Source organism: Anas platyrhynchos, chromosome 1 (genome assembly GCF_047663525.1).
Source record: "Anas platyrhynchos isolate ZD024472 breed Pekin duck chromosome 1, IASCAAS_PekinDuck_T2T, whole genome shotgun sequence".
Classification (NCBI taxonomy): domain Eukaryota; kingdom Metazoa; phylum Chordata; class Aves; order Anseriformes; family Anatidae; genus Anas; species Anas platyrhynchos.
Window position 1 is genome coordinate 151,794,272 of NC_092587.1, and position 24,913 is coordinate 151,819,184.

Consider the following 24,913-nt stretch of genomic DNA (forward strand, 5'->3'; position numbering starts at 1 on the left):
AAGTTCAGAGGGGAGACTCAGACTGGCCAGGCAATGAGCATAAACCAGGTGAGGAGACTGAGGGATGGCAACTGGGACCAGCCAAAACAAAGAGACACACTGGGAGAAGGCAGGGCTGGTAACGGATCCAACCCAGATAACGAGTCCACTGAGTATCAGCGTTACATTGCAAAACAAACTGGGGAAAAAAAGGGGAAGAACTATCATGTAAGAACATAGGGTTCTACTTCTCTCTCACACACATATACACCTGTAGTCCCACAGCACACCATCTCTAAACTGAGACACAACTTTATGTGAACATGAATATCAAGACCAAAAATTTGAGATGCTAAGCACTATGTGGCTTCACCTCCTGCACATGCATATTTTAAACAGATTCAAATGCTGTGGATTTATTATTGAACAATACTCATTAATTAAACTATTCTCCATATTGTTCCTCAGGTAGCCTTACTACACACTAATCAAGCCTTAGTCTACAGACAGAAGTATTTTTTTCTTCAACATACTTTCTATCCCTCCCTTAGCACGTGATATTTCCCTCTTTCACCTTAGAGAAATATCAGTTTATTTTCACCACGTTCCCATCATTTCATACCATCTAGTTGAGGTGAGACATCAACAGATGACAGTTTTTAAAGACCCTACTAAATATACGATGCACATGTGAGACCTGATGCTTCAGAGTACTTCTCGTTCCAGCTTTAAATGTTCTGATACACCACTGATTTCCCAAGTGGCTGTAAATACTCAGCTATGACTGACTCTACTGTGAGGTTTGAGGCCCAGAAGAGCATACAAAACTGGCTGCATTTAGAAAGTATGGTTTCAAAGATTTGGCTAGATTCTCTGAAAAACTTTGAGAGAGGCAGGGATAGAAGTCAGCATACAGCCTCCTTAACCACAAGATTGACCTCTCTCTCCCTACACTCCCCTCATTCATTGCCTCCCTACATTTCCACAACAAATGAAACAAAAGTCTATAGACAACAGTCCTCATCCCTACGCAAACTATGGAAAATGCAGAAAGCTGGCCGAAATAATATGCTCGACAGTGAAGGGATTCTGCATTCAGTCACACACCTGACATCTGGCATTCCTTAAACCTAAGTGATTTTGGAACTGCAACAACAATCTTTGCAATAAAGACTGATGCATATAATATTACCTGAAATAATGCATCATTCTAGGTTTATGGAGCTACGGGTCTATTTGTTTTTTAGCTGATTTTGGTTCGTTCTGTGTCCCTGAGATTTGTACATTTTCTCTGGAAAATGGCCATGGATTAAGACTACTAAAATCAGTTCCCTTTTTATTCTCTATGTGAGCCAGACAGTGGTGCAGTTCATTTGTGGTATTTTCAAATTACTTTTCCTCCACCTGCATTGAAAATCACCTTGATCACTTTCTTGAGCCTTTCAACAAACCAGTACCTTTAGCCTGATCCCCGAAGGAAAGGGGCAATGAGTGGGTGAGGCCAGCAGCAGCAGCAGAAGTATTGCAGTGAGAGCTGCCAAGCAGACATACAATTCTGCAGTAGTTACTGACGTGGACAAGTAGCAGGGAACAAGACACAACCCTGTAGGCCAACCAGATCCACTAATGCCACGTTGCTCACAGCCTACCACATTGTCCAAGACATTTTGCAGCTACCTGAGCATCCAGTGCTGCTGCATCTTGGGTTTCTTCAGGCATCAACAAGACTCTGTCCTCTCATACCGATTTGTCCTAGGTACCACCAGCTAAAGGAGTTGGGCAGCCCGGCCCCTTCTGTGACAAGGGAGAGAAGGCAGTGAATGGCAATCACCAGAGGGAAAAAGAGCTCAGCTACATCGCAGGGGAGCAGAATAATACAGCCAACAGAATCAGCCTGCTTCTGCAAACTGATTCCCCTTAGTCGAAAGGACACCGTGACCGCAGAAAAGCCAGTGGGGAACACACACGGGCATCTGTCACCGTGCCCTCCTTCCACTCATTTTCCTTCAGCATCAACCACAGCGGTATCTGAAAAGTCTACACGGATCGACCAGACACTTATCGCTACAGCTTTCATCATATTGCTTGTTGTAAAGGTGTCGTGACATGGCACATCGCAGTGTGGTATAAATGACATATAAATGATAAATAAGTGACATATAAATGATAAATAGGTGACATATAAATGATAAATAGGACTGCTATTCACCGATGAGCCTGATCATTTGTACCTCTAATCTCCATTTCCCCCCACAGCCCCGGTTCCCTGGTTTTATTAAAACCCTGTGTTTGCATTCAGATCTTCCTACAAGGAGCCTAATGGCCAGCCATACAGCTGTCCCACCAGTCCCGTACAGCAAGATCTATTCCACAGATCTCCGACTCCTACCAATAGCCAACACTGATGCCGAATGAACTCTCCCGAACAAAGCTATGTTTTCTTAATAATAACAGTTGTATAAACATAAGGTCTTCTCAGTTAAAGGGAAACCAACATCAAAAAGCAGTAAAACATGGAACCCTAAACCCTCCTTTCTTTGAAGAAACACGTTTGAAGCGAGGTGTTTCTAGTTATGGGTGAATGAAATGAGAATTCAGCTGCAACAAACGGACATCCAGTCCGTATGAAAGACTAATTAGATCCATCTGAGAAGCTGTGTCTAAAACTGCTTCACATATTTCAAAGGAAAGCTCTTCTAGTCTATCTTTTGAGAAGACTACATCAAAACATTTAGTCACAGCTGACGCACATCTATCCACTACAGCAGCATTATTTTTCATAAGCCATAAAAGCTACATTAAAGTAATGTTAATAATCTGCCTTACTTAAAAATTAAATTAAAGGGGGAAAAAAAGCAGCAAAGAAATTTAGAGCTAAGAAAGCAACTCAAAGCAGCAACGACCCTACAGTTCCCCCCTCTGCCAAAGAATCAAGAGATCCCAAAGTAGAGTGTCACACTGAATATTAAATGTGCTGAGATTTGCTAAGAGAACAGAATTAAAGATGAAACACCATTCAGGAGCTGCAGAGTTAACTATGGCTTTTGTGGTAAAAAGCCAAGCTCTTAACATCACATTAGCATGCTTTTAAATGTATCTACTGCTACAGCTGAGCCAGCAGGAGGAGCTCACAACATTTTTTGATCTATTCACTCTACAAAATTTGGGGAGGGGGTTGGGAAGTTAGAGGGGGTTTTTGAGGGTGGGGAGGAATTAGTTGGGTTTTTTCCTTTGCAGTTATGTTGGATGTGAAATCAATGGTAAGAAAAAAATCCAACATATGCTCATGTAAGCGTTGCTTTTAGAAACTAGAAAATAATTGTATGAATATTTTGGTGCAGGATCTGAAGTGTGCATGGCACACAAATGAATTGAGGACATTACTGGTATCCCAAGGAGTTTTCAATCTTACACCAAAAGACCACAGCAGGACAGCAAAGGTGGCTGCTATGCCAGAAATAAGACCTTCTGAAAAAAGAAAACTGTATGATACTGCTCTGTACCGTTACAGACATTTAATTTCTATTTTACTGTTTGCTGAAATTCCTGGGACTGTTGGATCATGACCCACAGCAGAACATAGTGTCCGTTTTCATATCACAGGATCTCATGACGTGAAGCCATCTCTGTAGGTAAAACTCAAGACACAGCCAATCTTCATTAGATAATTTTTAAGTAACCACTGTAAAAACCTTTTCTGCTCCTTTTCTGCCTTGTAGGACCTATGCTTTAAAATAATGAAAAGAAGCCTGCTTCTGAGACAAGGAAAATAAATATCCAAACTGACCACACTTCCTTTTAAAGTATTTTGCTTCCTAACATTTACATACTTTTTGTTGCATTCCCTTTTCAAGCATTCCTTGTAGCCTACATACAAGTGCCAGACCATATGTTACTCCGAATTTTACAGAACTATGAATCACCAGAAACCTGAGCATACCGCAGAACTATTATAAGCAAGCTGCCCTGATACAGAGAGGAGAGCGTATTATTAAAACTACAAAATTAGTTCATTACTTTTCATGTTATTTTTAGTTCTCAGCACTGTGGATATTTTCTTTATATGCCTATGAAGTACCGTATGAATAAACTAGTAAGAGATACACAAACAAATCCACACCAATCTCTCTTTACAAAGCAAATATGCACATATTGTACTAGTCCCTTACATATACTTGTTGTTAAACTGGCGTGTTATTTAACAAAACATGCAACCCAGATACTCTGTGTTTCTCATTTTGCTTAGTACACAAACACTCCTAATACAAGCTTAGACAAATATTACACAAGAACGCTTAATATTTACCTAAGAATTTTTACCTCCAGCTTACCTAACGCTGGTCATGATTCATGAACAATGTGTCCCAGCATCTCAGGGAGATGCTCGGAGAGACTCAATTCAGCAGAGTGGAAATGCATACCAGAAACACTGAGTTCACAACAAGATACCAAGGCCAAGGCTACTTTCATTTAAAAAACACAATGTCAGCATCCGCAGAAATATACCAATTAAAGCACCTGCCCCACAGAGTCAGAACACGAGGTTCAGGGCTCTCCTCAGATTGAAGGGTTCAAGCCCGCAGCTTCTCCCCCAGGAGAAACTGTCCCCACACATCAGAACAGGATGTGCAATCTCTACCCTTCCTGCAGAAATCTGCCACTGTGCAGAAAGGAGTGTAGGATCCACAAACCCACAGAGCCAGCCAACAAGTATTAATGTAGCCCAGTAATAAAGGCAGCATTTTGCAAGGGTGGAAATCGGGGGTTTGGTCTTGCTACAGTGTTATCTTATGCATACCTCATTAAAATGCCATTATACAAACCATTTAAGTCTCAGAAACAAAAAATGCTTTGGATTTGAACCTGAAATCAAAGAGGAATAAAAACTGGTGGCAGAATCTAGACTAAGCTGTTCATATTACACTACATGCCGGTGATCAAGGAGAAAAACTTAGTTTTTTTTTTTAAATGGTTCAGATATGTCCAAAAGTTAATGGCTAGTCAGCATGAAAAAGAAAAGACCGGCTAAGCTGGGGGAATACAGAGGGAAAAGTGTGCATTCCCTTCGTTCTTGTCTTCTGTACACAAAATGGTGGGAGGGCAGAGGTGAACAAAAGTTGGTCACACTAGCACCCCAAAAGTGGATTCCACCGTTTCTAAGCCCTTTTCCCTAAACCATGTCCAATTTTCTTCAGTTAATGAAAACCTCAGACAACATGCTGTCGAACAAAGTACTATAATTCAAAAGATCAGGAAATCAATTTATTGTTCTTCTAAGTTGAATTACAGTGCATGCTTTTAGGCATAATATAAGCAGGAATATATGCAGCTAAGAAATGCCAAGCTGCATTAGACATTAATATGTTTTACTGTCTGGGGAGGAAGGAATTACTTTTCTACACTTTTTGAGCAGATTAAATAAGGGTGTGAATAACAGGACAGCAACCCTGAAATGTGAATATCATGGAACTGTTTTAGAGATCTACAAATGAAACAAAGTTAACTACACAGTGCAAGCAACAGGTAGGTAGAAGAAAGCATCTAACTGATGTCAGGAGATATGCTTTGCTAAATAGTTTCATTATCTACGCTATTTGTTAAATAGTACATTAAAGTAACATCAGTGAATTTAGATTAAATTTGAGTCCAAACAGTCTACCTGAACTACAGTGAGCAACCTCTGGCATTCAAGACACTATTTGGCATTATATTAAATGCTATACAAAACCAGCAGTGGCGGAATAGTACATCTATCATAAAATATTTTCCTTAACTCCTGACTAAGCAACAACCTACAGAACTTAGCAATGACAAGTTTTGTTCCCACAACTGCATGTGTATTGCAAAGGAGAGTATGTGTGCTATTGCACAAATAGAATTCAAACTACTCTGAAAAAGACAGGAAAAGTGTTCTGCTTATAACTTAAAGATCATGCAAACTGATCTGCCCCCTACACTTGTGCCTTTACTTCTACATTTTCCCTTCATTCAAGCTAACACAGGATGTCAGAATAAAAGTATATTTTATTCCATGCATATAACAATATAATATATATGACATTCCATTAGATGATGATATATATTTGTAAGTAGTACAACAGCAAAATCTTCATTTACTTCTGTAGGGGATATATGTTAACTTATATATTTCCTGGCTACTTGGATTCTTACAGGTATTTGCATTTCATTCTTACGGACACAGCTCTCACCCTTCTTTTATATGACCAATTAGTGGTATGTTATTATGTGCCTGAAGCATCCCAGAAGTGTAAAATACTAGTTGTAATAATTCTGGTATTTTATTGATTCTCTTAAAAAGGTCATTAATTTTATACTGATAGAGCTGGAAAACATTCTTCTTCTCATGGACTACTGGAAAGACGGAACAGAATATGCACTGGGTTATGATCCTGCTCCATTCACATTTGTATTTAATGAATTAAATGTGGATTACGTTTGCTTACAACAACTTTCTTTATCATTGCTCTGATTTTACATTATACCACTCCTTTTTATACTTAATGCCTTGCATACTTCAGCTACATCTAGCTTGACTTCAGGGTGATATTCCTTCTTAAGCATTTTTCCTCCTTGAAGAGAATTTATAAAACAGAGACAATATTTCCTAAAGTAATTTTTAAAATCAACTTACCTCTCAGCCATAAAATTTGCAGCACATGAATACAACAGAATTCTTCTACTTAAGTGTATATTATATTTCAATTTGAAATGAAAGTTTAATCATAACTAGATAACGTGAATTCACTAATTTAAAGCACACAAAAAACTAGTTAACCACTCTGTGCTAATGATACAGGATGAATTCAAATAATGACTAATGCCTTAGATCTGTATTTTTACACTTTCATTTACGTACTATACAATAGGTTTTCTTTTGAAAATATTAAAAGGTACACAAGACAATTCCCCACCTATACAGATGTCTAATAAATTCTTTACTTCCTGTGGAAAAAAAAGAAAAGATATGAAAAAAAATTCATTTTCCCTGAAAACAAATTTAAACATTCATTAATCAGTTTTTCATTTGGTTGAATAACCATCACAAAATTTCCACAGAGATTTCTTGTCAGTATTATATTTACTTGTTCTTAAATTTGAATTTAGGAAGCGATCCAATATTTTGTGAAAATGGTAGCCCATTCCAGTAGTAATCTAAAAAAAAAGTAATTAAGCTTTCTCTAGTCCTCTTACTCAGTTTGACCTACACAGGCCCCTTTGGAAACATATCAAATTTCCATTTTCTCAAAGTAACTTCTGAACTATTTCACCTTATGCTTTTTTCTTATTTTTTTTTCTTTTTTTGAAAAAATAAACAACTTTCATTCACCACAACTTCAGTGATAAGAAGCTACTTTATAAGTGAAAACATCTGGAAATTCTTTGTCAACTGAACAGACTGGGAGATGAATCCAACTGGCCTGGGAAGGTATGCATCTACTACTGAACTGAAGAACCTAAGAGAAAAGGCTGAGAAAGGGCTGCTTTTAAACATGAAAAAGAATGACAACAATTACTTGCAGAGAAATCACGCAAATCAGCAATAACGAATTCTCAGGACAGAGGATTCCTCTTCTATAACAAAGGATCAGAAAATGGACTATGCCAAAAGGGCTTTCAAGAATGCAGTTTACTGCATAAAATATAGCCACAAATTCCTTGTTGAACTCCTCATACCTTTTTGTACGTCCTCATCCTATACACAGATCAATGAACTTCAAAGAAAAAGAATTGTGTCTATCATCTAAAGTGCAATTACTTACTGCCTGTATTTGCATTTGAGTTTTCGGATTCATCCATGGCGTTTGTGAAAGTAGAGAGTTGTAGCCAAAATATTATGATGACCATCCATCCCTTTTCTACCACCCCCTCTGCCCAAAAGATACTATATCAAACCATTCTTTAGCTGTCTAATTTGGGTAACATTTTTAACAAAGAAATATAACTGAAGAATATTGAAGGAAGGAAAGAAGGTGCTGAGTCAGGTAATTATTTATCTTTCCATCTTGTTTCAATCACCAAACCCTTTACTTTGTGATGGGAAAATAACACAGTGGTGAATCCAATAAATTGAACCATATTATTGGATTCCTGGTCCAATATATTTATGATCTCCCTTGCTTAGGCCACTTACATTCTTAACTATCATTTTTATTGCACGTTTTAATGGTATTACTTCACTGAATGACCACTCACTACATGAAGTTAGAACCACAGGATGGTTTGTGTCGGAAGGAACCCTGAAAATAACCCAGTTCCAACCCCCCTGCCATGGGCAGGGACACCTCCCACTAGATCAAGCTGCTCAAATCCCCATCCAACCTGGCCTTGAACACCTCCAGGGATGGGGCACCCACAGCTTCTCTGGACAACCTGTTCCAGTGCCTCACCACCCTCGGAATGAAGAATTTTCTCCTAATATGTAATCTAAATCTAATCTTTTCAAGTTTAAAGCCATTCCCCCTTGTCCTATCCCTATACTCCCTGACAAAGAGTCCCTCCCCAGCTTTCCTGTAGCCCCCTTTAGGTACTGGAAGGCCACTATAAGGTCCGCCTGGAGCCTTCTCTTGTCTAGGCTGAACTACTCCAACTCCCTCAGCCTGTGTTCACAGGAGAGTTGCTCCAGCCCTCTGATCATCCTCATGGATCATACTCTTATCTGGACTCACTCCACTAGGCCCATGTGCTTCTTGTGCTGGGGAACCCAAAGGTGAACACAGCACTCCAGGTGGGGTCTCACAAGAGCAGAGCAGAGAGGGAGAATCACCTCCCTCAACCTGCTGGCCATACTTCTTTTGATGCAGCCCAGGACACGGTTGGCTTTCCGGGCTGCAAGCACACATTGCCAGCTCCTGTTGAGCTTCTCATCCACCAACACTCCCAGGTCCTTCTTCACAGGGCTACTCTCAATCCATTCTCTGCCCAGCCAATTTATGCTTGCCCCATTAAAAAATTCATCCAAAATGCAGAAGGTCAGGTTAAGGCTGTCAATGACACTGAATTCCTATACATGCCAATGACTAGGGGGTTGCTCTCAACATTGCTGGAGAGAGCAGCTCCCACCCAGTGTTTTAGCAGATGCTCTCCAACACTGGCTGCGAGCAGCCAGGAGTGGGAGTCTGCAAATAGGCAACAAAGCTACCAAAACATGGGTCCAGAGCAACCCTGGTGTTTGACATCTGGCTCTGAAGGACTGAGTACATCCCCTTCAAATATTTCAGATGTGTTCAAATAGCACAATTCAGTATCAAGCAGGGAAACCACACATCAGCCAGGTTTGCTCAGTATATGCAGATTCCCATTTAATTTTGCATCTCCCACCCTTTAGTGCTCTGCAGAGCATTCAGGCTTTGCAAAGGAAGAACAGATCCTTCACGAACATAACTATATTATGCCTTTGCATTGATAAAATCTGTTAATAAAAACATTTCATAGACAGCCTGACAATAGAAAAGGGTAAGATGAAAAAGATTCCCGTCTGAATTTGGAATAAAAAAGATGTTCCAGAGGTTGATGAAGGGATGCTTCTGGGCAGTTTGTTGCTGGTTTGCATTAGTCTTATGTAAATAAGGTAATTCCTCCCTCTTTCAATTTTTATTTTAGTAGTAATCTCATTTTTTGGTCTAAAAGTAGTAATTTTGATCTCCATTGATAAAAGGAAAAGTTGTAAGTTTAAGAATACTGACCAAAGACTGTCCTCCAAAAAACTAATTAGATATGTAGATATGACAAGCAGTTTGTAGCAATTAATACATAGAAGCAGTAACACAGAAAAAGAAGAAATCACATTTACATGAATTTACTTGGAGAGTTCTTGGTACGAAAGAAAGCAGATCTCAAAGTTGCTCCATTTTAATTCTCAAGTCAGGTCATTAAAAGCTTTCAACTGCTAAATTGTTTGCTATTATGTTGATAGGGTGTCACCAGAAACAACTGCCTGATATTGAAAATACTAGGACAATAATTTTATTTAAATGTAAGTATTAGCATATTAGTTGCTGGCTTCACAATAATAATAGAATTATTTCTATTTTTAAAAGAAAAAATATCAACTTAGAATTCACAAAAGCTTTTAGTCTCTACTGGAAACAAGAAAACTAATTTGTTGTTGTTTTCACTGCTTCGAGCAAACAATATTGTTCACACTTGACCACTTATCGTTCAAGTCCATCAGCTTGGGGAAGCAAGGCCTCTAAAGTGGCCTAAAATCAGCCCACATCGAAGACCTTTGTTACAAATAAAGCAGTTGAAAACAGATGGTTCCAGAACTCAAAATCCTGAAAAATAAAGAGCAGCAAAGAGCAGTTAACACTGCACAATTCATTAAGATTCTCGTGATAAAGGAAGAAAACCACAGATGACCCATAGACCGAGATGCTGCCGAATGATCTGCTCGCGAACAGCAGGAACCACGGAGAAGCCTGCTGCTCACACTCCCTACGCAGAGAGCAAAGCACTGCACACTGTGAGGTGGTGAGGTTTCAGCTGGTGAGAGCAGAAGAGTTAAGGAAAAAAGAAAGGAGTCACTGCTGGAAAGGTCCCAGTGGTAAACAAAGTAAATCAGAATGCGAACACTGCTGCTGCAAGGCACAGTTTGCAGCAGGAGCAAACTTCTGAAGGGGAATGCGAAGGTGGCCCTCCCACTGGGCGCTCGAACTGCTCCACGGATTCAGCTATCTTTGTCGCAAGCCACAAGGGAACACAGCCCACAAAGTCAGGAGCCCGTGTCACACCAACTTCATAGTGAAAAGTAAATGCAGAAGTTCAAAAAGTGAGGCTCGCATTTTTGACAGAAAAGTTAATAAAGAAGACTTTGAGTCTTCCCTTTTTATTTCTTATAGTATGTTATACCTCCTAATCAGAAACAAGATTTCTCATTCCTAGTCTTAGATTTTTCTTAAGTCAATTGCTTTCCTGTTTTAAAGTTTTGAATTATATTAGAGAAGATTTTTGACTGTGCTTTATTTGCTCTATTCTCTTGTCTGCAGCACAATCCCATAAGAACCCCAGCAAATAAAAAGAAATATTAATAAAGAATAGCAAGTTGTCTATTTGTCCAGTAACAAGGAGAAATAACTGTAATCGAACAATCTTGGGATTCAAAGACAGTTACCTGCTTTGTAAAAACCCAAGCTTAGGAGTTATTTTTAATACTTGATGCCCTAAGGTTGAAGCGACATAGATTATATGGTCATCGTGAAATCCACCTACTGTGATTTATTTCACCAGCTAAGGAATTTTCCAGACAAACAAATAAGGAATTCTCTCTTCCCAGGATTGATAAAGAGGCTGAGTTAGGGTAGAACCAAAACACAAAAGCTTCTGGCTCCAGTCCCTTTATTTCAACCTTTTGGCCATATAGCCCATGCTACCCCACACCCATACTCCTCCTCCCTTTTGCTTTTCTACCCCTTCACCTGTGATGCTGTAGGGTGCAGAGCTCCCCAGGAGTGCCCCTGTCTCATAACCTAACACTGAGAGGTAAAACCAGGAGAATACTGCAGGGCTGCAAGGAGATGAACAGGACCTTTGCATGCCTGTTGCTCCCCTCTGGGCCCTGGTGGGAATCCTGCAGAGCATTGCTTGCCCACAGTGATTTTCATACTAGAGAAAAGTAGCAAAGGGGGCCCAAATGACTGTGAAAGATAAAGGAATTTACAAAAGCAAACAAGAAAAATAACTATTCACTCGTGCCTAGTCCATTAATGCCAGACCACTTGATTATATTGGAGGTGTTACAGTTTGGATAACAAACTGAAGCATTAGAGATCAGACTCCAAATATGCTGTGTTAAAATGGGCTAAATGTTCCTACATTTAGGTAGGAACAATTCACTGTATATTAATAATTGGTAGCAGCAAAAACATTACGTTTTCGTCATCCTTTCTCAGAGTTAGCACATCTTGGACAGACACAATGCAGCTTACATCCGCTGTTCAGGAAACTAGGACTGACTCATATATGAGTTTATATTTTCAGTTACCTTCAAAATCAATAGAGACAAAAGCACAGAAGAATGCTTATGCCCCTCCTCTGTCTGTAAACTTTCCTTAGTTTGACTTAAAAATATACCTTTACTAAATTTAACCAAGCAAGTCTAGCCTAGGTATCTATATGAAACTGAAGTAAGTCACTCAAAAATATGTGTGCGTGCAATCCTCACAAGCAAAGGCCACCTTGTACTTCCCTCATAGCTGCTGCAGACTGAGTGCTGTTAGATAGTGATGTTGTGACAAAAAGGTGAGAAGGCTGGGGGCAATGACTGCTCCTGGCAAGAGCTATCTGCCACACAAACCAGTGCCGGTCTAAATTGGGCTGAAACCTGGCAGGGATGTTTTGTTGTCTAAGCAATGGGTTGTATTCAAGTTCGCAGGATACCTAGGACATTATATAAATTCAATTAATTCAGTAAAAAGCTGTGTGCAGATATGGCCTTAGCTCCCAAAGCACAACTCTACACGTGGGGTGAGTGTCACAGCCATGGAGCTATGTGCTATGCACTGAGTAAGAAGTTGTGTTCTAGACCTTCTGGAATTCTTTCTAAGAGGAATCAACATGACAGCTAAAATGACCTCCACATTTTAAACTTCAAGTAGTATATTTGCAAGACAGAATTTTAAAAGTTACTGACTACAAGTGCTGATCTTGTCTACATCATTTCTTTCCGTGCATTTATGAAGCACATGGACAGAAAGTGTTCCTGGTCTCTACTCACACTCTTCTCTCACATTCATCAGGAGTATGTGTGAAATACAGTGTGACAGAGATAGAGGTAGTGTTAAAAAATAAATTTAAGTGAAAATTACCACCTAAAAACATAATTGACTTAAACTGTCATTTAAATATCCTTTTTCAAAAAAACAAATCTTGTGATTTTGAACATCACGACTATAAAAATATCATGGAGCAGATGTTGCAGAACATTCTTCAATAAAGACTGGCAAGAACAGTGAACAGCTGTCAGAGACAGATGAAGAAACCTGAGGTTCCTCACAGTCCCGTATTTCAATGATTCTAAGAAAAACTGACTTCTTCAGGCTCCTTTGAAAACTTCTGCCTGAGAGTCTACAGGTATTATGCAATTCAACTGTCTATTTTTAAAAATCTGTTTGATTATGGAATAACCACCAATGGACTTAAGAAGTAATTCTCTCTATGTATCTACTGCCTCAATACAATTCAACCAGCTTGCATCTTGGCTTTGATCTACTGAACGGCTGAACTACTGAACACAGCATTACCATTGTTCTGTTATCATGCTCTCTCCTTCCACCTTTCATGGTGACAATATTAAGTGTTTAAGTAATTATCTTAAAATATTTGTAAAACAATAGTTAATACATATGCATCTGAAGTGATCTGGGCATATATCTCGAAATACTGGCATTTTACTATGCCTGCATGCAGTTTTACCACTGAGGTGCTGAATAATTCCATTCCAATATGATTATATATTCAACTTGCTCAGTTCTTTGATTTGTTTTTTTAATCACTAACGTAAGCTAATGTAGTGTTTCTCAACATTGCAGTTATTTTCTTGCTCTTAAATATTTACAATGGAAACATACGGCCTCACTTCTAAACAAGACGCAAAACAGGGTTGTTAATTAGAAAAGTAATTTAAGAAACAAGTGGATAACAAATGTTCCATAGACACAGGCAGAGAAAAATCTTTGTACACTAGTACTACTTAATTAACATTACGAGTCTTGTTTTGTAATTCATGGTTATGTCTACTAAAGACAAAGCAAACAGCTAGTTTGGTCACTGAACAGATAGAGAATTGCAATAAGAGTCAAGGATAACCTACATTGTTCCAATGCATCAAACTTCTTGGAAAATGAGCAGAACTTACAGAAAATGATGAGCCATCCTTTGAAACTGCAACAGGGTAAATTCCATCTCCTAGATGCACAGAAAGCTCCCAGCTACTTCTCTTTGATTTAGCAATAGGAATTCTAAAAAAGAAACAGACAGAAGAAGAATTTTTAACAGAGATTTCATGCTTCTCCCATTTTAACCAGAAGCGCTTTCCTCATAGGATGGTCATGAAGGATATGAAACATCATTAATCTATAGACACAGTTGGAGATCATACTTGAAAAAAATATTGGATACATTTTTCTGTCAAATGGTGTATGAGGAGAAAATACACTCTACTTTCTTTCTAGACTTGCCTTGACACACTGGGTATGCTGATAGAGTTATAGGAGGCTCTTGAATACAGCCAGCACTCGCTACAGAATTAGTTCAAACAGGATGAAAAGCAGATGAGAAAGTGGGTTGGCAGAAGAATAGCAACAGCAATAGCTGCAGCATTCTTTCTAAGGGCAAAATATAATCACTATTCCCTTCATCTCATCCTCAGTAAACCTTAATTAAAGTCCAATTAGACACAAAAGATTCAGCCAAACCATTAATACACATAATTTTATAATTAATGTACATTTTAACAGCATTTCATCCACAGAGTCCTTCAAAGCAAACAGAAAAATAATGGTTTATCACAACCCATGTGCAGCATTATACCTCTTCCTGCAGCGGTCTGTGGCTGCAGCAGTTATCAGGTAATACAAGAACCATGAATCTTTTCAACTTCAGCTTAAAGAAGCCCACCAGACACCAAGGCAATCAGACCTGAAATATAATTCTTGCTAATTCAGGGTGAAATAAGTAATTGCCAGATATTTTATTTAAAATGTATAACTTTGATTTTTTTCCCCTCATCCTAGCTTCCCAAGTCTCTTCAACTTTGTACTTCAACTCCGTACTTACTACAACTTACTACCTATCCTATTTCAGCGCGGCCTTCGATCTCTTAAAAGATGGAAATACGTTTTTTTGGATTGTGTCACACGCAGTCTGCTGAGGATTCAAGTGCCCAGTGAACGGCATCTCACCCAAAGGAAGTGCTCAGCTTGTCTATGGAATCAAGGGAGAAGCACCTGAGAGACCTCCAGAGGCCACAGGAGGAGAAGCTTTCTGCCTAAGCTCTGGCTTCCTCAACATTGCAGTTATTTCCTTGCTCTTCAATATTTACAATGGAAGCATAAGGCCCCACTTCATTTAATATAGAGACCATTGTCAAAACACATCTGAAGAAATGTCAATGGCTTATTGGATGCAATGACACTTCTCAGCACCTCGTCTTAAAATTCCTTTCTGTCACCAAAACATTGACACCGGCTGATAGGAAACACTACAGACACTGGAGTTCCTGAAGGAGAGGAACTGAGGAATTTCCTTGACAGGTAGCAGGCGGAGAGATATTTTCATTGCATTTCCTGGCATCAGAGCACTAGGAGTAAGGAGGAATGTAAGAGGTTATTGCTGGAACCTGGCTAAATTCTAGATAGTATTCTATTAAAATAAACAACAAGATTCAGGAGTTTATAGCAACTTCATATTTCTTGTATAAGTGGTAAGACCTCATCTCAAACACAGCTTAGTAGATCTGCTTCATTGGTGGCATGAGATTCCTTATAACCCTGCTGGCATGGCTCTGCTTCATATTGCATTTGACTGGAAGTGACCTCATGGGTCTGGCCGCTGGCCATCAAAGGAAAGACAGTCTTGTTCTCCAGCAGGGATTATTTTTGTTCGGGCCTGTCTTGCTGAGCTTTGTCAAGTGTATCTCCAAACAGGATGCATGCCTCTTGAAAGGCATGGCTATGATCACTGCTTTTCCGGGGTTTCAAACTGCCCCACAGGCATATAATTCCTCTCTCTGCAACACTGGTGGTCAGGAGGGCAAGGTCCGGAGCTGTATCTAATACCGAAGTCCACTGCAAGTTGTACATCCCTCCTGGAATTGCTGGATCCTCTCACATTTTTCAGCTTTGCTAACCAAATGCCTCTGGCTTTTTAACTGTAATCTACGGTTGTACTCACTAAGATGGATACGTACGGTATTAATTGTTCTCATAAGAATTCTGCTTTTTCTTCATTAAATCAAATTCTTTTCAAATAAATTACTTTGTAGTAATAGACTCCATTTTAATGGGATTGAGGGATTTGTTGTCTTAGATTCGCTGGTGTTCTTTTGTGTGTTTTGTTGTTGTTTTTTGTTGGCTGGTTTTATTTTGTTTGTTTTCGTGTGTAGTTTGTTGTGTTTTGTTTTTTTTTTTAAGGATCACGAAGTTCAAAAGTAAGGATCAAAGTCCAATCCAACTTTCTCGGCTGTCAACAGGTTGAAAGCTGATCCAGTCTGCGAACTACTTTAAAAATGCCAAAGTTTTTATCAGGCTAAGAAAGGGGGCTTGGGTGTTTTGTTTGTGGTTTGTTTTTTTGAATGTATGCAAAGTCCAAGTGAAGGAGAAATAGCCACTCTGTTCTCGGGCAAATTTGCTTCCTTAGCTGAGAACTCTTCTAAGCCCTCCAAAGAGAAAACCTCAGGGCTTCTGAATATCTTTTCCACTAGCTGATACAAAATTCCCAAATTTCTGGCTGCTTTCAAAGATGTAGCTTGAAAAGTTCTACACACCGAGCTAAAATCTGAGGTATTCTAGTTACAGAAAAAATGCTGGAAGACAAAATAGTGTCATTTTAAAAAGGCCAAGTATCTAAGCTGCTAAGCTGCTTCCACCCCAACCTCAGGTTCAGAACTGAACCTCAGGTTCAGTGTGCCCTCTCCTTCTTCCAGCTCTAGCATATGAAACATCAAAGAAATGACTCTATGCATGGAGATCACTGGCTGCAGGAACAAGCACAAGTTTAGCAGCAAGATGGGTGCTGGGTGAACAGGAAGCGGGGCCACAGAGAACTGTGTGTTGTTTCCCCTTGCTAGCATTATACTCAAGGAGAGGGAGAGAACAAACAGAGCACAGACAGGACGAGGGTGAGAGGAGGGCGCAATGAATTCGTCTTCCATGCAGTCTTCTCTGAGCTGCCTTCCAAAGGGAAGCTACCACGAGCAACAGGGGCACATATTAAGAGGGAGGTGGATGACGTGGCTCTGAGCCATAAAGGTATTAAGCCAAACCATGTAAATTATAAAAACCTGAAAGTGGTGTGAGAAGCAAAACAGCATCGTTTGCCTGCTTAGTTGTTTGTTTATTTTCCATCTCTGTCACTATTTGTTCAACTGCAGATGATGTCACGGTCTCATCATTTATTTCATGCACAGCACAGTGTATTACATCCCTTTTACCCTCTACTGCCACGAAAGAAAAAGAGAGACACTTTATAATAACGCAGCAATCACAGCTCCTGCCTTCCTTCCAAATTTTCAGCGAGGGAAACAGACAACTGCTAAAAATTCTAGCTCAACACACACTGTGCTCATGGAAAACAGACACTAGTTAAACTATTATCTATTCTAGTCAAAAACAAATAACGAAAGAAAACAGACGGTCACAAAAGCAAGTCAAGTAATAACTCTGCCCCAGTCTGTCCATTTTGATTGTCATCAACCAATCGGATAGAAGGGACTCAATAAAACTACAATTTTCTGCAGTTTGTGGCAAATAAACTCCCCTCTCCTGATTACTGCTGATGATGTAATAAGCTATGATAAATGTCACCAGCTCCTAAGGGTCAGGAAATAGCATATGGATTTTTTTTTCCTTCCAATTCAAAACATGAGTTCTAATGCTGGGGAAAACTTACAAATTCTCTTTACTTCTGATATTTTTGCTGCATAATACTTTAGGTAAAGGCAGAGAAATCGCCAACTATCATAACAAACTCTCCAGTTATGAAAGATTATAAGTATTTGAAGACCAAATTATATGACACTCCATAAAGCTGCTTTTCAATTGTGCAATTACCTATTCAGCAGTTAAATAAAAGTGAAATATTGACTTAAAACAATGTTAATGGTCAAAGAATCATTAAGAAATCCTTCATCATAACTTTCACAGCAGGTGGCCTGTAAAATGATCAAGAATAATGTGCTGGATTCTGTAGCCACCAAGGTCAGTTTCTGCATACAAATCTTTGCAGGGGGAGAAAAAAAGACCTTCAGAAAGTGGGCCATTCATCTGAACCAAGTTCAGAGAATTTCCAGCACTGTGAAAAGATATGTTATGCAAGCACATAGATGTATTCAGTGGGGGTAGACTGAACCAGCTACATGGAGACTACAAAGGAGCCCTCCCATGGCTCATGAATAAGTCGAGGAAATGATCAGAAAAAAATGGAGAGATGTTTAGACAGATGGCCCACTTAAAATGCCTGGGACAGGGCATAAGCAATTTTAATGAAACTTTAGATCTACCATATAAATTGTTTCTTATTTTCTCCATACTCCCCCCCCAGAAAAAAAAAACTCAAGAAAGGCAAATAGAAATTTAACAACTCAAACAGGATTCTACCTCGTGATGTAAAAAATAAAAATAAAAGTTGTAAATCATATACTTTTGAGCATTATTGGTTTAATAAGTTCATATACAAAGAAATATCCTTCACAGAACCTTCAACTATCAGATGAATATAAAAGCAGGGAATGGATAGATTAAAAGAATTCTAAACAGAAGTGTACTGCCAAACAAAACAAAAATCTAAGCTTTACTATCTGAGTACTTTCAACACTTTCCAACATAAAAGTTCATCGTTGCACAGAGAAGATAAAAGCAGCACTTTCACAGGATTATTTTAAGAACTAAAAATTATGTGAAAGGAGCCTAAGAATCTGGGAATATTTTATGGGAATATTTTATTCAGCAATTTGAAATATTTTCTATGTATATTCACACACATTTCTGCATATATTCAGATTGATGCATCGATACCTAAAAATGGGTTTCCCTTCTTTCTACTTTATGCATGCATTATGTCCACATACACCTTTCACCAAGAGTATGAAAATATACCATCATTAGACTAAATTATAGTTCTGCGTGTGTCATACAAAATAATAACCTCTACTAGCCTGTGTGCCAGCCATCAGACAAAGGCTGAATTACTCAATGCTTATGTCAAAATTATTATGTCAAAATGGTTTCATATTGCATTTTCTTACATATTAAATTTAGATTGATAACAAACGCATAGTTATAGCCGTGTACTATATCTGAATAGTGACCACTAGAAAAAATAAAATTACATGGGAGGTAAACTATAAAATAGAAAGCATTGTTCTAAAAAAAATATTATGGAGTGAAGTGTGCTTTGATTCAAAGTAATGCACATCTGGATGCTTCCTTTTCATTTAATAAAAGCCTTTTTGGGGATTGACAAAGACCTGCAATGCAATGTCCACTGAAAATCTCCAGCAGCAAATCCCAGATCAAGGCTAAGTAATGAAATGGTTAAACCTAGGTCCTATAAATCCAAGGTGAATTTAGCTACCCAGATCTAAGTGTGTGGCTCAACCACTTTTTTGTCTTCATTTAACTGACAAGTAACCCTGCAAACAACCTGAGCTCACCCTGGCTTACCCTCTTTCACTCTGAAGGTCTCAAAGCACGCAGAGTTTGGGGCCTGCAAACTGCGTCACTCCGGCTCGCCTGCTTTACAGCTAGCTTCCCGATCGGCCTAGCAGGCGTCCGGGAACTCAGGGCTCCTCTGCCAATGATGCCTCCACAGCCTTAAGGAGAAGAGATGTGCTCTGAGCACACAGGCTAACATCAACAAATTCTAAACCTCTTGAAAAGTCTTTCATGGCTCTTAGTTTTAAATCTTTGAGGAAAAAGAAGTAGGATTTATGCTACCGCCCATCTTGCTCTAACAAATTCATGCTTGCAGTACATACACCCACCAGAGAATGAAAGACTTGGGTTATCAACCTACCTCAGCCTATGAGGGTTGAAATCTACCTCTCATCTCCCAAATCTCCCAAGAGCAAGAAGTCAGCGAGGAGGCACTTGGGGAACTCACTATCCTGCCTGCTGGTGGAAGGATGGAATGAGAGACAGAATCATCTAGGTTGGAAAATACCTTCCAGATCATCATGTCCAACCATCAGTTTGACCTACTGAGTTCCACCACTAAGCCACATATCTCAGTGCCATATCCACACATCTCTTCAATACCTCCAGGAATGGGGAGTCCATCACATCCCTGTGCAGCCTGTTCCAATGCTTGGCCAACCTCTGTTTGAAGACTGAGACACAGAAAATACAGATTTACAGCCTGACAATACATCCCCCAGGACAAAGAGCTTTGGTACTTTGTCCTATTCCAGGCAAATTTTTATGCACTTTTCATTTAATGAACTGGATGAAACACAAAGCAACGCAGGGAGCTGCAAGTACAACCTCTCAATTTCAGGGAGGGTCATACTGCCCAGTCCTTCAACCATAGCATACCAGCATATGCCAGCACACCTTGAAAATTACAAATAAATAAATGTACTTGATACCTGAAACTAACTTCCTCCTAAAACATGTCAGAACCTACTTCAGTTGCTCATGGAAGAAGTAAACACCACAAGCATTAATGCTGGGTGAGATGTTGCTCATTGTCTCATTGCAAGTATTTGTGAGATGAGAAGCAAGGAAGCTGCAAATCTTGTGTAAGGGAGAGAGCAAAGAGAGCACTGTGGTTGAACTGTCAAGACGGGTGAGAGAAGGGCATGATGAACTCCTTCCATGCAATCTTCTCTGACCTGCCTTCCATAGGGAAATTGTCAGAAGCAGTGGGGGCACGTACTGTAAGAAAGGTGGAAAGCCTGGCTCTATGTCATAAAGGCATTACTCAAATCATGTGTTCACAAACACAGAGAAAAAGTTGTTTATTTTCCATGTAATTTACAAGTCTGTGCTTTTGATTTGTTCTTTCAAACCATGTTTCCTAAATCAGCAAAACTATTTATGAAAAAAAAGGAACTACTTGGAAGCAGGTGTTTTTAATAAGATCAGTCAGCAATATTGACTTGTGCTGAAAACTACCATATAGAAGAGAAAAATCTAAAAAATCATTCCCATAAAAAAAAAGTCTGGGGCAATTTCTCCTCTATTAAAATATTTAATTCAACAACTGTGTTTCTGTCTCGCAAATACTGTTGCATTCTTCATTTTTTAATAAGGGGTTGTCCTTCACACTTATAATAACAATACACTCCACAAGAGGACAAACATCTTTTTTCCTGTGCAAATTTTCCGTATTTCATTGAACAAGAAAGTCGATTTCTCTTATTGTGCAACTATTTACGAGTAGTCTTACAATAATTAACTCCCTTTCTTTTAATACTCAAAAAGTTTAAGAACAACTTGCTGTTGCAGGGAGGACCACAGCTCTTCTGTTAGCATCATCCAGCAGCAGTTATATCCTCCCATATGGTGTGATGGTACCGGGATGTAGCTGCTGGGCAGCCTGCTTCCTGCACCTCCATTCAAACAACGGCTGTGCCCAATAATAACGTGCTATTTTTCACTTTGTGTTTTTAGAATATTACAGGTTTCCTGTGCATATTAAAAACTGAAAACAAGCAATTTCTAAACCACTAATATGAAATGGAGATGAAATAATTAAAAGATTATCTACTGATAAGTTTGATAAGGTAGGAGATACTCAATTTTACATCTGTGCACAAGGCAATTTTCCATACTTAAAAAGAAATTAAGACATCTGGGCAAATTCTGTGTTAGGCTTCCTGTCATCATCCAATAGCAAAATTGGCCTGTTAATTAATGTAGCCTACTAATTCTGAACTAAATTGCTATCAACCACTGTAAATGTGAATTCAAAACACATTTGCTACACTTTAATCCATCATTCATTTTCTCAGAATTCAAGTTTCAGTTATTCACCTACCTTTGCACAAGAACTCTGTAGAGCACGCAATCTCAGAGGTAATCAAAACAACATACCATGGGTGTGAAAACAGTGCTTTAGTTCTTGAAACAAATTACCTCAATCATCTCTACCTACTAAGCTCTGATTCACGCTGCAGAACAAACTCTGGGCATAGGAACCAGATCCTTGCCCAACACAAGCAGGACAGAAGTGTACCCAGCACAACACAGCCACAAATGGGCACACAGAGCACAGGACTAGACCAGAACTAATCCAAAGTCAAACACACAAAGAGTATCTGCTCCTCAGCATCAACCAGAAAGCCACTTGTACTGACCTTAATGGCAATTTATGCATCTGCACTCCTCCAAAACCACAAGCTCCATATTTAGTTTGGTTATCAGCCCACAGTTTGAGAGATAAACGGACACTTGTTCCCTAGATTCAAGCTCAAAACCCTTTGTTCAGTGCGGCACTTTTGAGAAATCATTTTGCCAGTTTGGAGGACAAAATATTTTTATTCAAATCAAATTTAAAACTTTCATTTTGAAAAAACCTTGCTTTAACATGCCAGTAGTCTCCTTATCCTGTTAAAAGACATCTTTAACACATCACTGTTTTGCCAGCTATGAGTAATTTACAAGGTTAATCCCCCCAAAACACATTAACCTATCTTTCATATTCAGAGACACACAGCTGCACCCGCAGACTGTCATACCCACCATTACAGCCAGTAACATCTGACTGAAACACAGCATTTCCTTGAAGAATAAATGATATGTGGCCCGATACAGTGAAACCTGTCAGCACCTGCTCAATTTACTAACCCAAGAAGATCATGAGTGAGAGCTATTACAGTCAATGTACAGGGAAGATATCAGAATAAGGCCATTAAAAACACTGGAGGTAAGAACATCGACCTTCTAAAAGGCCCACAGGGAATACAGTATGCAAACTAATGAAAAATTGTAAATTATATTAAGCTAACAAACAAAACCTGTCTTTGAACCAAACTGAAAATGTCTTCTATAAAACACCAGCTCCAAATACCCTTTTGAGGCTGTTATTAAAAACCACGTACAGACTTCTATTTTTCCCATATTTAGTGGTTTAATTTAGTTCTTTCACTACAGTCCCTTTTTAATCTGTCAGTCTACTAAAACCAGATCATATTGCCAGATATATGGAATAGTTTTCTCTCTGCCACGTTTTGTAGTACCTATGATTTGACTTAGCCCATCACATACACAAATACCCTGAAGGTCATTATTTAAAAAAAGAAAGAATGCTATGAATTTTGTGTGCATCTTGGAAAACATAACACAGCAGGCTTCAGCATGATTTCCAAGAGCTCACCCATCACAGAGCTGACCACCTCCTGAAAACTGGGTTGCAGCAAAGCCAAAAGAGTGCATCGAACAGCTTAATCATCTCATGCCTGAGATCACTTTTGTAACACAGCTGTACTGATCATATTTGGTCTGTTGTGATTTCTTCTCCATGAGGCTTAATTCAGGAAATAAGTGGGATACACATTCAAGATGGTACACACAATCCCGGAAAAGGATGGTCAGATTTTCCCTTACTGGTCATCCTATATGCTATAGTGTAAGAAACGGAAGCTAACACTGAATTGCAACAATATACATAATTTAATATCATTAAATATGATTAAATTTAATTCAAAAATGTTTAGAGAAAATTGGTATCATTAAATATGATGAAATTCTAACAATCATTTGCAACAATATATCTCTCTGGAATCTTTACAAAAAGAAGCATCTTTAATGCAGACATAAGAACTGCCATTGTATGACGGTACATCAGTGATGCACTACCAAACCAAAGACAAATCTGATCAGAGTATTTGGCTAGAGGTACTCAAGCCAATGTCTGGCAGACAATGTAACAGCTACTTCCTCTACCTGACATGTAAAAAAAAAAAAAACCAACAAAAAAAAAAACGTAACGTCTCAGATTTTAAAGCTTTGTTCTCCATTTCTTCTGCACTAGGTTCCTACTGAACAGATTAATGCTGCTAATTCTGTTAGGTTAGAAAGAAAAAAACAGAAGATGAAAAACCCCAAGAGTTCATTAAAAATTAAATTATATTAGATCACATAAAACATGCATATCTTCAGTAAGTACTAATTCTTCACATCTAGACAATTATAGCATGTAACAGAGCTCCAATGACTCACGTTACCATCTATAGATCTTCTACTGCACCTTTAGCATACATCCTGAGTTCAAACCACTGAGCTTTAGCTACATGATATTATCCATTTATTTATAACAAATGAAGAGAGAAAGGTGCCTCTACACAAGGAGTTAGACCTCAGATAGGCTGAACTACCTTTAGGTGACACTCATCTGTATTTATTACACTACTTAGGCACTATGAATCTGGGCCACAGAAACCCAGGATCTAATTATTTAACAAATTCATATGCATTCAAAAGATAAATCTCTATTTCACTCTGTATATTTTCATCCTTTTAATAGGACACCTGCTATTGTTCACAAATCAATAGAAGAAAGCCAACAAGATAAATGGTGTGCAGGTTTCCTAATTAGCTTAAGCTATGTGCAACAGATGTGAATGAAAGAATTTCAGAATAAATGATTAGTTAAATTAGAGATATTATTTGTGAAGGACAAAAATAAGATCCGTAAAAAATACTGAAGTATTTGTAACAGCTAATGCTTTATGCTCAGTATTAACAAACAAAACTTTTGCTCACTAACTGTGCAGATGGGATGGACCCAAAGAGTGGCAGTAAGACAACTGCACATAATGACTACCAGAAAGTGGGTTTTCTACTTAGATTCCTCTCTGTTTATCTGGGGAGAATCACACCCAAGACAGCATGGGAACACAAAACTGGCCATATTAGGAGGATAAAATCTCCATTTAGTCTAATATTCGGTCATCCACAGCAAATAAATAAGGTATAAGAAGTATATTGGAGAAGTGTAAGTTCTACTTACCCAGAAGTTCCCTCTCCTTCCTTGCCTTTGCAATGATAATTAGCACTAAATCAAGGTAGTTTGGCAATTTGAAAATCAAATAAATAAATTTCCAAAATACCAAACATGTTTTTCACACCCTACATAGTGATATATATCTTATACACATATGTATGGTGTACATATATAAACATGGTACGTATATACCTTGTGCTGTATATTTTACATAGTATAGAAGACGCTTTTCTTTAAGCATATTTACTTCCAA

General features: G+C 38.7%; 1 protein-coding gene across 1 annotated transcript in view; it reads right to left on the reverse strand.

Annotated features, from left to right (window-relative positions):
* Positions 1-24,913, reverse strand: part of PCCA (propionyl-CoA carboxylase subunit alpha) — a 279,424-nt gene that overhangs the window by 96,043 nt on the left and 158,468 nt on the right. Inside the window, exon 19 of the mRNA XM_027443682.3 lies at positions 13,853-13,955. Within this exon, the coding sequence (XP_027299483.1) occupies positions 13,853-13,955 (103 nt within the window). The remainder of the gene's footprint in view (positions 1-13,852; positions 13,956-24,913) is intronic.